The sequence below is a fragment of the Drosophila simulans genome, chromosome 2L (genome assembly GCF_016746395.2).
Source record: "Drosophila simulans strain w501 chromosome 2L, Prin_Dsim_3.1, whole genome shotgun sequence".
In the NCBI taxonomy this organism is placed as follows: domain Eukaryota; kingdom Metazoa; phylum Arthropoda; class Insecta; order Diptera; family Drosophilidae; genus Drosophila; species Drosophila simulans.
This window is the reverse complement of record NC_052520.2, coordinates 12,374,072-12,391,313: the sequence shown is the minus strand read 5'-3', so window position 1 is coordinate 12,391,313 and position 17,242 is coordinate 12,374,072. Positions and strand designations below refer to the sequence as shown.

Genomic DNA, 17,242 nt, shown 5'->3' with positions numbered 1-17,242 from the left:
ACTGCGTGCGACCTTTTGCTTTGCCAAACATCCAAAATCCAAATTGAAAAAATCCAGCTTTATAACCGCTTCGAATCCCGGCGGAAATCGAAAGAGGGCCTTTAGTAATCCGCACATAGGAGGGCCCAATGATCCGTCGTTTATGCACCGACTGAATCCCCAGCTCTACTACTACAACAAATCGCAGTCGGGTAGAAGTTCCTTTTGCGTGGACGAATCCCTGTGGCCCACGAGCAATCCGAATGGAGCGGTCAGCGATACGAACTTGTACATGGGTTCCAGCACGGATGAGGACTATGAGGAGGCCATAGATCAGTTCTCGCCAACGATATACACGCGGTCGGCAAGTCGTGCGATTCCCATACCAAGTAGTGCCGGCAGCAGTCCACAGCATCAGATGCATCATTCGCAGCCGAGGATTGCGATCGGAATTAACCAAATGGCAGGAGGTCCAGCGAGCACGGGTGCGTTCAGTGCCAGTCCCTCGATTTACGCCTATCCGCACTCACCATTCTATGCCAGTTCGCCGGAAACGTCGTTTGCCAGTGCCGCAATGCCAGGACATCCGGCGGCCAGTTCGCGCATATCCTTCAGCTATGATCCTGCCTTCCAGCGCTTGCAAGTGCCCAACGCATCCGGCGATCGCAGACCCCGATCTCCGCTGGAATGTGCCACCGTTTTTGCCGCCGTTGCGGCGGCTGCAACTTGCGGTGGTGCAGCTGGTGGTGCAGCGGATACCGTTATCAGCAGGTCGGTGTGGGTCGATCAGTCCATCCTTTCTGGTTGCGGGATCTAATTGCCATGTCCTACTACTTGTCGCTTGATTTTGTACCCCCCTGTTCGTGTCCTTCGCTCTGAATGCTTGATGTTCCTAATCGCTTGGCCTGTGGTGTTGCACGCTGAATATTGTACTGTATTTGGGTTACGTTCAGTTTCTGGGTGGTTTCTTGTTTAAACGAATGCCAGTGGCGATATTTTGTTAAATAACAATCAACACTGACTGTTCACATAATAACTGAAAAGATATAACACAGTTTAATTTAAAATGAACTAAGTTATTTACAAACTTAGTTAACACATGCTAACACTTCAGTCTAACACTTATGGTAAAAACATTTCCACTACTAAAATATAATAAAATATTAGTATAATAATGGTTTGCCATCCATACCATTGCCTTTGATGTTTAATTCCTTTTATGTCAAATATCATTAATTAATTTGTTTTGTCAATGTATTTCTATAAATTCGGCATGATTTGATGCGTAAAAGCATGTTTTCTTAACCCAAAAATCAAAATCCAAATTTTGTGTAATTTCGCACGCAATGCTAAAACATTTTAATTTAATTTAATTTAGATTTTATGGGAAAACCCTTCAATAATTTCTGTCAGGAATTAGCCAATTAACTTTTTACCTTTAGCTTTCAATCATGTTGCGTCACTCCGCTGTTGATTGATGATTCATGTGGCAATCAGAAAATGCATCCTTTTCGTGGCCCAACGCAATTTATAATCCAGTCGCGAGCCCTTAAGGCTTCTTCGCTTTATTTCGCCTTTTGCTTAATTATAAAAAAAGGCAAACTGGCGGTAGAAAGGGAATTTCCTGCGTTTTTCAATCAACATTCAGCGCATTTAAAAGTTGTGCGAATTTGTTCTTGGTGTTCGGTTTCTGGTTTGGTTTTGGCATGGAAATGATGTCATTCCTAAACTTGGCTGCCTCTTGTAATATTTGCCTCGTGTTTCGTGCATTCATTTCCCGATGATGATAATGATGATGATGCGTTAGCATTTGCCAGCTCATAAGCAATAAAAAAGCAATTCCTTTGAGGTGGTGGTGGCTTGGCCGCAACGCAATTTCTCGCCAGCGAACTGCGCAAAAAGTGAAAAGGGTCTCCCGATAGTTTCCCCATCCACCCCAAAAAAATAAAACATGGGGTCACCACAAAGGCGAGGCTTTGTTGCGGAATGGCGCACTAAATTAGGTATCCATGGGACTCATCATGATGTGAAAACATTCCATAAATGACAAAAATGCTCTAGAATTTTTTATTTAAAAAAATCGAAAGCCCTACGCAATTGTAGGTTTAAAATGGAGATGATCACGCCGCCAGATTTGAAAACTATTTGAAAGTTTTGCGCTGTGATTGCTTTCAGTGACTCACATCTGACTCACTTGTAAATTGTTTATAGATAGCGATTAATATTAATGTGTGCTATATAAGGAGCGAGTAGCGAGTACATTGGCGGTGATTAAGCAGGAAACTTTCACACTTCAATCTTTTTTGAATGAATTCGGGAATTTCCGACGCAAAAATAAATTTCAATCGTATCTATTCTAAGTTATCTTTTCCGGTTATAAACTTGCCAAAATGTGCTAAAATATAGATGGTACACATAATTTATACTTTTTTTAAGAACTTACTCCTAGGAATTGGGAATTAAGAAAACTTTTATCTAAAATAAACTATGAAATAGTACAGATTTATAAATATCAAAGTTAATAGTAGATTAACAGTATATGTGGAATGGTAAATCATTGAAACCCCTTTAACAGCAGTACAGTTGCCTCAAAAGGTTTTAAATATCTCGTTCTTTCTGCCGAAATGCAGTTTGAATGCACTCAAAAGTCGCCGAAAATGATATTCAGAAAGGAATACAAAAAACCATCGACTTGAGTCCAAAAAGTTATATCAAGGAGAGAACCACAAAGTCTCAAGTTCAAGGTCAGTAATCCCAAATGGAACCGGGTGTTCTCATCATCATTTGGTTTCGTCCGTACATTTTTGGTGAGGATGCCCATGGAGGAGTGTACATATGTAAGCTGCTGGCGACTCCCCAGACCAATTAGAATTTCAATTAGGCATCATCTTGAGTTCGTCCATACTTTGGCTTTATCTCACTCAAGAGAGGCGAATGAAATGTGGTGTTTGTTGGTGCCACTCTCCTTATCGAGGGGCTATGCTCCCCGCATTCCCCTGCCCCATAAATAAAAGTGAGCTCGATTTTTGTGTGTGGCTGCGGCTGAATGGTTTGCTTCGGATGATGTCAGCATTTATTTTTGGCACAAATGCTTGCAGCCAGCCGAGCAAAACACAATGGCCAAAAAAAGAGCAGACAACAAAAGCAAAACAAAACACAAAAACCCCAAAAAACAAAAAAAAAAAATAAAGAAAAAACGAAGCAGAAGGCAAACCAAAAAAGCCGCAAAACATGCCAAAAATAATATTCAAAAAGAAAAAGTAAAAATGACGAGCCGCACATAAACAATTATCTTATGGAAATGCTTTAAGGAGTCGGGCTGATGAAGTGTAGGCCAGCGGCAGAGAGTCTTTTATGGCCAAGAGTAATGTATGTTGGCCCAGAAGAGGTGGAAACGATTCTTCTTGTTTACTTTGCTGTCTGGCTTGAAGATTTCTCTCTTATTCTTCTGGTCGATGGCTTTGTTTGGCTTTCGGGCCTGTCTAAGAGGCATTCTTTTTACCCTTTCTTCGGCTGCCACCAAAGATCATTTGTCGTCGCCCACTTGTATCTGCAAGATATGCCGATTTATATATATGTATATTGGTTTTTTTCCACAAGTATATCTTGTCATGTCATTTCACATTATTGCCTACTCGATGAGTCGTGGTTATTTATTTGTTTTACTTTGTATACATTCATATTTATTTATTTAATTTATTTATGTTTTGTGGGTTGTTGTCTGGGACTTGCCCATCTATATTTAGGCCTATTTACAAGTGTTTATTCATTGAACAAAATATATTTTAATGGCAAAGATGTTATGTAACATTTTTGTTATTACTCTTGGTGGTAAGTCGAAAATATATACTGGGCTACCTTGCCATCAATCATTTTTTGTGAAACGTCATCTTATTAAGTGCCGAAACTTTGCACTTTTTCGTTGTATTGTTTAAAAGACAAAGATAATATATTTTTTTATTTCAACACTCGCTAGGAGGAAAGTCTAAAATCATGCTATAAATATTTAAATCATTGCGGGTATTTGGCAAGAGCTGTTATTAAAAGCGCATCAATCACTAGTTATACGTTACAAAACGCATACAATTAATGCGAATTTTGGCTTCTGAATTATGTAAAAAGGTCAAACCGGCGAGGGGAATTCAGAAAATATAAATCTACGTTATATTTAACTAAAACAAAGTCCGAATAGCCCCATATATGAACTATATTTTATGCTGGCACTATTGGTCTTTGGACTTTCATGAACTGCAATAACCGTAAATCTAGTCCATAAGGAAGTGGTTGTGGAACTTTAACTGCCTAAGCCGAACTCCTCCACTGTCCATACTAATCGATGTGATTACATTAGCATTAGCCGAGGGACATGGAAAACGGGAATGGACACCGACATCGCTGAAATGTGCAGGCTGAAAATGGGGACTTCGGAGACTAACGAGCTACAACAATGGCTAGCGCTGTCGACGCCATCATGTCTGCCACATTCGCTCGTTCACTGGAAATCGTTAATTTTCCACCCTTTCTCCCCCAGCCCGCCCACATTCGAGGTGTGGGCCACGAGCCGGAGACAAACCGGCAGATATAGATACACTTTTCTATACATTATTTCGCATTGCAATGCGCGGCAAATTGCATTTAAATGGCTGCCACTTTAAATGTCTATTGAATGGAGGGGGGAAGGTTCATTTCAGAGATGGGAAGTTGGGGCGCAAAAGGGTTGTTTATTAGAAAAATGTCCTGGGAGGAGACACAATGCGGCCACAAATGACAATTGCACAATTAGAAATTTTTAATAAACAACAAAGTGCGTGGGAAGTGCCAGGAAATCCGATTAGTGTGATATTAAAAATGCAATTAATATTTTGCATGGCAAGGCAATAATGTATCTTAAATTATTTAAAGAGTGGCCATATTTAATTGCAGTTTTTAGTTTCCAAAGAAAAACCCAAGTGGCTAGTCGAATATCTTTTAATTGCTGTTTTCTTTGAGATTTTCCGAGTCGATTAACGCTTTCCGTTAATTAATTGCCATTGGCTTTGTTTCCACGGAATTATTTGCGATGAGAAACTGTTTCATAAATGAAAATGAACAATTAAATGGGTATGGCCGCATCTTGATAGATTCCGTTTGAACTTTAGAACTCATTGATAATTCGCAGCCAGCTGCCACTTTGTATTCTCGCGTAGCGTGAGCAGAATAATTTCAGGGTTGTCAGGTATCGTAAGTCCAGGTGGGCGTCAGAACCTGCAGCTCATATTGATGTGAAACGTCATTGATGCACTGCATCGATGTGTTGAGTGACTTGTGGTAGTAGATGGAAAAATCCTCCTTTAATCGGTTATATTTACTGAACTGAACACCACTGTTTTGTTACAAAAATTGCGTTTTTTAAGATACGACAGAATTGGCATCATTGTTTTGCTCAGTTGGGATAATGGGCATCACTGGTTTTGATTTGGATTAAAAGGGACTTTTATAATAACTAAAATACAGCAGTAAACATACTAACATTTATTAATTACACCGACCAACTCAAGCAAACTTTTGCAATCAGTCAAAATAACGAATCCCTCTATTTGACTTCCACTTGATTCCAGACATTTTATCCAGACCCCCGTTGTCCATGATAAACTGAAGTTTTAATTATTTTTCCTAGAATCAGCGTGGCCACGTGGCAAATGTTAAACAGAAGCCGCCGAATGCTAAACACAAACACAGACGCATGGAAAAGCAATTCTGCTCGCCATTTACCCGCGTCTATTTGGCCAAGCTAATGAGTCGATAATGGTCGAAGGGTTAACAGGGGGGAGGAATGTTGGTGGGACAGTTTAGCCACAAAATAAAGCAAAATATATACATATACAGCTGGTGTTGGCATATGGTGCGCTTCATTAGTTTGCCAGAGGGGAAAAAAAAACAAAGGCAACCTGAGATGGAAAGTCTGGAGGGGGGGAAGGAAAACAACATTTTTAGAATGCTTAAGTTCGTTATGGTTTCGGGTTACAGAAACTCACAGCAGGGAAAGACGTCAAGAGATGGCTAATAACGTGGCAGACACTCTGGCGGCACAAACAAACCGAGGCAGTGAAAAATGAGGCAAAAAACAAACTGTTGACTAAGCCAAAACACATAGCCACAAGTTTTCACTCAATGGTCATTTTCAATTTTGCATAATGCCAAGAAATTCTTATGAAACCTCAAGCCACGCAATGTTATGCTTGCGAAATGTGGAAATTCATGGAATAACTCGGCTTGAAATAGGTATATCAATTTTATTATGCAAACATGCAGAGCTCGAGCAAAGCAAGTGAAATTGTCGAGAGAATTGAAATGCAATAGTGCATACACTTTCTTTTTCGAAAATCCTACAGACTTTCGAGTTAAGCTTTGAGTTTATAGTTTGTAATAATTCACCATCATATTACAATTACTTTATTGTATTTATTAAGTCGTAAAAGCTTAATGCTCGACCGTTTGGCTGCAATTTCCCGGTAGGCTTCGTTCCGCCCGCCAAGGAAAATTGCAAGGCAACCGAAGGAGGTCATGTCTCGCCCTGCAGTCATCATCGGCACAATCACAAGCTCCATGACAAGCCCAAAATGCCTCAAGTCAAGCCACTGCCATAGAGAAAAAAAAATATAAACACCAAAAGAAAAGTGTTGCCGCCCAGCTCGAATAATTGCATAGGCAAGTGCGCCCAGTCTATTCCAAAATAAAAGTGCAACAATCCAACCGACGGCTACAAAACCTCAAACTTCAAAGCAACTTCAACCGCAACAAAGAAAAACATGAGTATGGAAAACGAGCTGAAATTATGATTAGTTGTAATTTGATTTTAGCCAGCCTTTTGCCTTGCGGTTGAGTTTTCCTCGCTGCCATTTTGCATTTAATTATGTGCGAAATTTGTGATTTTATGGCCAGCGATAAAAACAACGTTGCTTGAGTCCAAACAAAAGCATGAAGCAGTGGTGTCGAATTGCTATTGAGACTGTTGTATACCCTGTACAAAAATAATAAGCTATACGTTACTGCCTAAAATGTTTATAGAAACAAACAAACGTGTGCTTTCGTTTTAAAAATACGAATGCACTTGGTAATTTTGCATATGCTCAATATGCCATAAGGTATCCATGAGTCTATAGGGTATCGAGGAAACTAATATCTTAGAACGTGCCGCACTTTGGGATTTGAATCGTTCGCTCAACGCATTCGATATTATTCGTTGCTCTTACTTTTTGTTGTTGCCGGGGGAATTAGAGCAATGAACTGTGGCCAACACTGACTTGTCTCAGCCGGAACTATGAGTTCATAGTGCCCATTGCGAGAAATGCAAAATACGAGAAGGCGAAATTCAAAAGGCCCAGAGACCACACACTCGCATGCAGACAAACCGATTTGAGCACGAAATCGTACGGGTAAACATTCAAAATTTATAGTAACAACAATGGGCAACGCCAACTGCAGTCGTCCTGCTGACCCACAAAAAGGGTCTTGTTCCGGAGGTGATTGCACTACACAACTCTACCACCACTACCACTACTAGTACTAGTACTAGCTATGTTACGCCCACCTGGTCCACACCCCACGGAACATTACAGAAATTGCCTTCGAAGGCGGACGAGAACGGCACGCGATGGTGTCTCAAATGTCTTTGCGGGCCTCTTTTCCACGAATTGTTGCATTTTAATGAAAATGCAAATGCATTTGGTTTGTTTTTTGCCCAAACAGTCGTGCATAAGTAAATATGCAGCCCAAAAGTCAGTCACTGTTGGCTAACGTGGAATTAGACCAAGTTGACTTTAGACAGTCATCAATGGGTCAATATTTGCTATTATTTGTTCAGTCAATAGAAGACAGCTCATAATATTTGGCCATTTGCAAGCGAGGAAGATTGGAATGCGAGCAAAACTGCAAAGAAAAAAGCTTAAATAAATTAAACTCAGACGCTAGCTAGCAAGAGATATATAAAAAAACCTAAGGTTCTAAGATCACACATATTTCGGTCAATATTTGACTTGTTACTCTGCTCATACCCTCCATTGTTCTTATTTTGCTAATGAGGTTCATTGACATTGCCAAGCACGCAGACAAAACCACAAAAGAGAAAACTAACTTGTTTACTTACAAGCAACCACCAAATATACATTTTAAAAGATATACAATGTATATAGAGCTATTTTCAATTTAATTTGACTTTATAATTAATGGCACTACAAAACACTATTATTTTTACAACACTGTTAAAGTTTAACTATATAGATATATTAACACTGACTACACGTGTAATTGCCTTTACACTTATTGGGCTTATGTGACAAACTTTCACTTTTTAACGCTTACTTGTTGAGTGATTATATATTCGAGGAAACTGCGTGACCTCATCTACATCTAAAAATATACATATCTAGCCCAAGAAATAGATTTTTTTGTTTCAACGAGAATAAATGAGTGAATATTTGGGAAGGCACAATAATTGTCATTTGTGAATGAAATAGTTGAAGTCATGTCCCAATTTAACTCTTATCAAATCCAAATACGTAACAAGTAGCAGATAACCCGGCTTGTTATATATGACAGTTGGTCGATTTCGAAAGACATTCGTTTATGGCGCACAATAAAAGTGATAGATTGAAATACTGATATGATGTTGGGCAATACGCATATGGGTAACTCATATTTGTGCAGTACTCTTTGTTTCATACATATATTAATATATTGTATATTCAAGGCATATAGTTGTTAATTAATTTTACAATACAAGTTGTTGCTTTAACCCTCATATTCGTAGCCCTATTTAATTTCTAAATCGTTAGCTAACAACAACTCGGATTAGAGCGAAACCAAGTTGATTTAATCGCTCAGAAAACGGGTTTTCGTTCCTAAATTAATAACAGTTAACAATGGAATTATGCAGCCAGCCAGTTAGACCATGCCCAGTTCGTAAAAAACCTTTAACTCGCTTATTTCTTTGTAGTTTATTTGCCAAGCTTAAAGGCTAACTTAAGCTAAATACACATTAGGTACGATTTCTTACATAATAAGATCTTTAATTTAAATCACATTGCACTTGCTCGTGCGGTCAACAAAGAAACGATGGGGTAATAAAAACAATCAAAGCACATTTTTATAGGAATATTTGGGTGGCGCAAGAGGAATCTTCTGTTAATTTCCGATGATTATTTGGGCACACTGCCAGCGGATGTGTTGCAATTTGTGTGCCCATTCTTGTTCGTTTTTTCCTCTCAGCTTGTGTGTTTACATTTTTCAACTAGATACTAGAGTACAGTCATGGCGATGAACATGAGCAGTACGAGTATGAGCCAAGGGCAGATGAACATCAGGCAGGCGACTTCAAACATTTTGCTCTCCTCTTCACCACCGATCTGCTTCCAACTGTTGCTATTGTTTGCGATATGCAGGACTTTTTCACTCTGCGAGCTCTTTGTTTGTTTTTCGCCAGGCACTTTTCGGTGGACAAATCGAAAAACGTGGAAACACACACACAACAGGTACGACGTTCGCCGTCACACTGAGCCAGTCGAACCTTTTTCCTCGTGTTTGTCGACGATGTTGCTGATGGGCAGCGATGTGTTGCTGTTGTTGTTGTTGTTGCTGCTGCTGCTGCTGTCGTTCGGTTTCTTGTCGCTTCGGCTCTTTGTTTGCTTGTGCCGGTTTTGGGCTCTCTCACTCTTCTCTCTGCCTCGCACTCTCTCTCTCTCTCTCTGTGTCGCGATTATCTCTGCCGCTTTTTGTTTTCGATCGGTTTAAGCTTTTGTTTTGTATGGGCTTACCTTTCGAGTTCGCGCCGAGTTTGAAAAGCTTCTGACAATTGCACTTCAATTTCATTGACCCCGCACATCAGCGATTCGACTTGCCCTCTTCTCGCTTCTCGTAGTTTTCTATTTGGTTTTCCTGCGCGTCGTTCTTATCACTTTCCTGCGGGTTATCATGTATAACCTCGATTTTCTCAGGTGAGCTTGACGTTCAACCACGTGTTTACAGTCCTCTAAGTTGTAATACAAAGTTGCAGATCTGACTTTAACCGTTAATACAAAAAAAAAAAGCTTGAAATGGAATCTTTTTCTTTAAAAGTTTGTTGAATATTTTTTATTTGAATATTTTACGTGCCAAAGTTTTATAGTCAAAGTGACAAATAAATTATAATTTCTCATATTCTCTGACTCTTGCACCCTTTGTGTCCCCTGCTTTACTAGCCCACATAAATCTTAATTATACTATAGTATACTATCAGCAATATGACAAGCTTTTTGGCTCTGTTTCCGAATAAGAAGCATAATTTGAGCGTGGACCCGATCGTGACCATCGAGGTGGCGACCTTTTACAGAACTGGTCTGGTAGCTGCACCCATTGCCATGTGGAAAATTACGGGCAACCAGTTTTGTTTACTTTGGGCTCCTTAAGCCCCAGACAGCGTCGATGATTGCTTTATAAAGTACCTTTCAATATGTGCTTACCGCCAATAGGGCAATAAAAAAAAAAGTGGACAAAGCGAGGCATTCAAGCCCCGTCATCTAATCAGTTTTTCCCTTCCAACACCTCCGTCTCAGCTTATCTTATCAAATGTTTACTTCTCAAAAATGGTCTTCAATGATTATTGAGTTGTGTTAAAAATATCAATGAACTGCACTGCATGATATTAACTAAATTATATAATTACAATTTAATAAATTCATTATTATAATAAATATAACATAATTTTTATTTAGCATAAGTTTATATTGAATTTCAATTAATATATTTTTTCTTTTATTTTCAGGTATGTATGAGATGTGCTTATATAGCGTATCATATTTGTAAGTAATACTACTTGCATACCTATATTATTTTCAAATTTTACTAGTTGATTTATGGCGGACTGTAGTATAGTAAGTGAAGTCTTTTCGCTGGGGGTTGATAGCAATATTCCGTTAAGTATGCTACACAAAATATAATACTACTTTAAATTGTTTTGGCTTAATAATACTCAGTTTAGTGCCATTGCAATGTTTTTTACTTTATTTCTTGTTCCATTAAATTTAAAGGCAGATAAATTACCGTATAAACCTTCCTCTTTATATTATATACGTATACGTAATTTTTTTTAACTACATCAAACAAAGGAAAATGTTCAGAAAACATTCTATGTGCATAACGTTAGTACTTTGGGGTGGACACATGGCAAATATTGCTTAGACTTAAGCACGACCATTGTTTTATTGCCCCAAATGACACATCGTATGACATTACGTATACGCCTAGTAAACCAAGTATTTTCAGAAATTAATTCTTGTAGCATTGTTTCAACGCTCTCATACAAATGTTCTGCTTTGTCCTATTAAATAAATAGCCTTACATTTGATCGAACTTCATTTTTATGACAAAAATCAGTCTAAGTTTGCCACTTTCTTTGTTTCTCGTCCCCTTTTCGCTGTTAACTTTTCGGATTTGCAGGACGACCCGCACGCACCAAAGTTCTATTGTTTTGTTAGGACTCTGAGCTGTTCGTTGTGAACATATATTCGCATATCTGATTTTATGCTTTGTTTACTCAAGTATGTGGGTCATGCTCCACTTGCAATCAGGACAGCGAGAATGGAATGGGATGGGACAGGCCCACCCACACACATATAACCAATTAATGTTGGATGTCCTTAGAGTAGTGCCCAGTAACAAAAATAACGAGCTATTCAGTTCGGAAACAAAGGAAATTCCTTCAAATTCCAGCACTGACGTTGATTTACCTTGTCATTGAAATTCATTCGCTGGCATTTCATTCCTTCATGCGATGTTACACAGGTTTTTGTGGCATTTCTCTGTCATTGCCTTTCGGGGGAAGCCTTGAGGAAGGACCTTTCAAATGGTTTCGCCTCGTTGATAATTTATAAATTGGTGTAATTATTTTGGCCAGCGGAGAACTTACAAAAATGGGGACAGCTGAGAGGCACTTTTCTCTGGCTTTCTCTCTTTCTCTGGCTTTTGGTCTATTGTGCAGTGTTCATTTCTGCACAGACACATGCAATCGCTTCCCATCTCCCTTCCACTCGTTACACATGATAACGATGAATTTATGTTTTTTCATGTTATATTTATATATGTATGTATATGTGGTTGGGCTAGCACGTTTTCCTGGCCGATTTGCGCAGGCGTAGGAAAATTGAGAGCCCCCAAAACAGGAGCAGGTGTTATTTATGCTTCACTCAAATCCATATATATTCTATATTTATGTATACATCAACAGAGAGAGAGAGAGGGCAGTAGAGAGAGATGAAAAGAAAGGTCCACTGCAACACTGAGCTAATAAGACAGCAAAGATATTCGATTTGCAAGGGAAAATGCTGAGGAAAAGCCAGATACAAATTTTCCTCTTGGCGAGAGCGCGAAATTCACTTTCTTTGCGAAAATCTATCTCTCACGTGGCTCTCGCTCTCCCACTTTCTGTCGAAAATGAACTCGCGCGTGCTCTCTTTCCGCCTGGCTCTCTCTCATCTGCATGTTTGGGCGATGAACGCGCCACAAAAAGCTAGCAACAAAAAAAAATCCTACCCTCAGTCAGTCAATCTACACTTTGGCTTCTTGCTAAACCAAACACAAAAACAAGCTGGCAAAATATAATATTTTCTAGCACTAAAAATTATAACATTAAAAATCGGTTTAATTAAGTTTAGCTAAAGTATTTGCGATACATAGTTCGGGGACCTTTCTGCTGTGCAGAAAAAGAGCCATTTTTTGTGTGTGTGTGGCTTGTTTTTGTGGCAAACGCGGAAGTTTTCGCTGCTGTCGTCAGTCAGTCGTATTCGGACATCATCGCCGAGCGTTTGTGTGCGTTGAGTGTGCTGGCTGTGCGTGTATGTGTGCGTGCAACCAAATAAAGTTAGCAACAATTGAAAAGTTGTAACAAATCTAGCAACAAAAATAAAATAAAATTTAAACGGCATCAAAGTGTTTCGCTTGATTATATAAAATCAGCGAATAAAACGAATGCAGATTTGCATCTGGGCAATCAAAAAGTGAAAGAAAAGCGAGCTACCAAAAAATCTTTCATTCAAAACGCCTCGGTTGATTTCAATGTGTGCGTGTGTGTTGGCCCCTCTCTCTCGCTCTTACATTTCGCTCTCGCTCGCTCTTACTGCATAGATAATTTCTAGAATTTCGCGCCCATTTGTTATTTCCCTTGTTTGTTTTTTTTTTCAACGCGATAAAAAAAATTATTATATTCTACAAGCAGTGATCAGCAAAAATTTCATTCATGGAAAACAAAAACAATTTAGAAATCGCTTTTAATAACGGAAATATTTTTATTAAAAGGTAATGTCACCCAATTCTAAATTGTAATTATTTGTGTTCGTATTGTTGGTTAATTCGTTTCGGTTTATGATTTCATTGTGTTGACCAGTACAAAATAAATGGCAAATTATCCAATCAAAATATTCCTCACATCTGATCAACATCAAACGAACATCAAACATTAAAGAGCATTTCAACTAATTGTTAAGAATTTTTATGGGGTTTTTCACTGTAAGACTTAACTGCAGAGACTTGGAAATATTTTATTTTAAATTAAAAAAATATATATATAACTGGCACTGTAAGATTTTACTGCAGAGACTTCGACATATTTTATTTTAAATTAAAAAAATAATAAAAATATAACTGGCAAACATAGGAAGTAATTATCTTTGGATTTTATACGCTTGCATTGACAACTACACACGAGTTTATCTATGACATACTTGTGTTAGCCCAAATATTGGGATAATACCAAAGTCCACATACGCCCAAAAATAGGTCCTTGTGGAGAAACCAACCCCAAAGTGTTCTTAGCATGCAATATATGTACGCCCTCTATTTTCCACTAGTTCAGTACACTTGAAATCAATACAAGGAAAGACAGGCCATTGAGAAGGCAAACATTTAATCGCCTTGACTGGCACTTTGCCTTCAATGTCACGGTGTCCTTAATGGGCCAATGGAAAGTGTCCTTCTGCCCCAAAGCCGCATGGCCATTAATCAGAAATCAATAAATAGTGGAAACCGAACGGCTAATTCCGCTAGAAGTTAAGCGCAAGAAGTTTAATTGTGCAAACATGATTGAGGGCATTTCCACGAAAGACAACAAGACCATTGATTTTTCTCTATCTTATGCGATTTTCCCCATTTTCTTGCGTTTTCCTTAACGAATCATTGTTGTTCTTTTGCCCACCACAAAGCATTTGAGGTTGTCAGCTTAGTTGTGTTTGCTGTAGCGTTTCCCACGCATTGGCATGGCTAAAAACCATAGAAAGGGCACCCATCCCCTTTTGATTACGCAACTCTTACTTGAAAGTTGATTTTCATTCATTTCCTTGGCGCTATTCGGTGAATTACCCTTGGGTTTTGGCTTAGTTTGGTTATCGTTTTGCCAGCCACAATGGCGTCACGTCAACGCTGCGAATACGCAATATTTTGACTGGTGACCTCAGCAAATGGGTGGTGGAGGCTACACACTAAAATAAAAAAAAAAACGATAATACACACCCCGAAAAATTATCAACTTCGATTTGCGAGAGCGATCTTTTTCGCTTGAATGCAACTTTGCCTATAATTTGCCCATTTTGGTCATTTGAACAAAAACAATTTAATTTTAGATCTTTGCGTGCTGATAATTTGATTTAAACAGCTTAACATCATCGCCGGCTAGTGTACGTCATATATATCGAGGGATAGAACATCTGGCTGGTTCATTTAATCGACGTTTGCCTATTAAGCGGATCGCATTTGTGCATCTCTTCTGTTTTTGTTTTTTTCGATTTCCAGTAAATGAATCTTGATGAACTGAGCTGGCTTTGTTCGGTTCTAGCCGGTATTTTATCGGTTTTTGAGAGACTTTGATGATTGAATTAAATATTGTTGGTTTTTTTTTATGTATTTATTGATTTATAAATCAATTAAATTGAAGTATCTTTAAAGGAATTGAGCGGTGAATTACTTTTACGGAACCTAATTGAGCGCAAACTTGAATGAACCTTCGAGAAAAGATAATTTAAACTGATCCTAAAAGAGCATTTTTATTTTAATTTCGCTGGCATAATTAGGGCGTTAAATCACTGTGGCGCAGTTAAACCGTTAAAAAGATTGTCCAAAGGGCATACTTAAAATTAAACTACTTTTTTGTTAGTACTACCAAAATCCCTGGTCATATCAGCGCATGAACTTTTTTATATCCCGCCCATTAAAATGGAAATTTATGGCCCGAATGCAATGCTATTTCGTAGATGCACAGCCCTCGGACTTCTGAAATGCAGCTTACGTGATGAAATCTTTTTGGAAATGTTGGCGTCCTTGGCAGCGTTTGGCGCCAATTGTCAGTCGCTCAACTGCAGCTGAACGGCAACTGGAGATGCCATAAAGTCAAGCGAAGTTGGGGGAAACAATAAAATGTTATCATAAAAATCCAGGGGTGAATGGTGGGGCAGCAGAACAGCAGAACATAGCGAAGCATCCGCCACGACCCACATTTGCGACCCACACAATGAATGCAAGCACTTTATGCTGCTGTATCTGTGCGAATGTATCTGAGGCAGCTGCTGATTGTGGGCTGTATCTGTGTGTGCGCCAGCATCTGTATCTGCATATGTATTTGTAGCTGTATCTGTGCGAAGCAGTTGCAGCAAAGAACCGAGCTGAACTGAACTAAACTAAACTCAAATAACAACATGTTCAGGTTTCGTATTTTTCTGTTGGCCCATTCACAGGGAGATAGAAAGAGGAGGCGAGAACAGACCACCCACCACCCCTCGATTGCTCCACATGGCGCAGTTTTCAGGTCAAGGTCAGGCCTGCTGGTGTGCATCTGTGTGAGTGTGCCTTTGTGGCAAAAACGATTGCGTTTATGTTTTTTTTATTTTTTTATTTGCTCTTGTTCCCAAAGCAAGTAATGCGCTTTTGGAAAGTTGACGAGTCCTTCGCCCGATCCTTGTCCGTACTTGCTTGCTTCTTTTTTTGTTTTCACTGCCATAGCTCAATGAGGCGTACACACACACACACTGACAGTCACTAGTAGACCTCACACACAGATACTTTGCATAATTCCATTACACACTGCGTGAGTTCAGCTGAAATACGCATAACGATACCAAAAGTCGGGGTGATGGAGGCTAGAAAGGGAGATTTCGACTCCTTGCTGACATTGTTTTAGAATGTGCATAAATTTCACACTTAAATGATTTTTATTGAACGCTTGGCAGAACTACGATTTTAATTTAAGAGAGTATTTATTGAAATGGGAAATTTATTCGCACCAATATCGAACTGAATATTAAAGTCTTTTATAACAATATAAGTAATAATTTCTAACAATATTTCAAATATACACAATAAGTTGTCAATGTGGTGTTCATAACGGCTACAAAAATCTTTTGCATATTTGTGTATATCTTTAAAAAGTACCCCAAATTTTCAACGTATATTTAAACAGTGTTCTTAAATTCTAACATTATTCAGACCCATTTATTGTGTGCCATGATTACCTTGTCTTTTGCCTAATAAACTAGGCATCCCATCACATTACTTCCGCGGATTCCATCTAATGTATATCAAAGCCCACTGGCCCCGGCACGTGTTCAACTAAACAAGAAAAGATCCTTGGCAAGCATCCATTCGTCCATTGTGTTGAGTAGCTCTGAAATGATGCCCTTACAATGGGACTCGAGCATTAGACATGCAGTTCATTTACGAACAGAGATTTTATTTTCTTGTTTCGCGCTGTGTTTAGTGTCGAGTTGGGTTCATTATGAAAACGTTTTCAAGGCGAAATGGTTTTGTGTTGTTTCATGCTGGGCGCCGTGTGTCAGTTTCAATTGAGTGTTGTGTGTGGGGGTTTTGTGAACGAGAATGTGAATGAGTTCGTTCTTTGGGATAGCATCTCAAGGTTTTCCACCAAACTCTTTGCATGAATATTACTTGGCATGCTGGCGCCCCAAACCCGACCGACCCCTTCATACCTTCGAGGGCTTAGAAGTGTGGACCCTTGACAAAAAAAAGTACTTGTACTGCCGCTTTGGTACGTGACTGGTCCGCTGGTTGGTTGGTTGGTTGGTTGTGTGGGCGGCAGAGGGAAGTCAAAGTCAGGGTCGAGTAACATCATCGTTAGGGCCCCGCCACTTGACAATATTAAAAAGCAAAACATATGATACCCCAAAAAAAATGTATATAAATAATTCTGACGAGTACATATTACCTGCTAACCTTGTTGCCCTCGGTTCAAGTGATTAAAAATGCTAATTAA

At 39.0% G+C, this 17,242-nt stretch overlaps 1 protein-coding gene across 3 annotated transcripts in view; it reads left to right on the top strand.

The window, feature by feature from the left end:
• The window catches only part of LOC6732105 (protein bunched, class 1/class 3/D/E isoforms), a 90,725-nt gene that overhangs the window by 29,277 nt on the left and 44,206 nt on the right, over positions 1 to 17,242 (top strand). For 2 of the 3 annotated variants that reach the window (XM_016178352.3, XM_016178350.3), the window contains exon 5: positions 58 to 750. The exons of the other annotated variant lie outside the window; for it this stretch is intronic. In XM_016178352.3, coding sequence (XP_016024771.1) covers positions 58 to 750 — 693 coding nt within the window. The remainder of the gene's footprint in view (positions 1 to 57; positions 751 to 17,242) is intronic. 3 annotated transcript variants of the gene reach the window in all.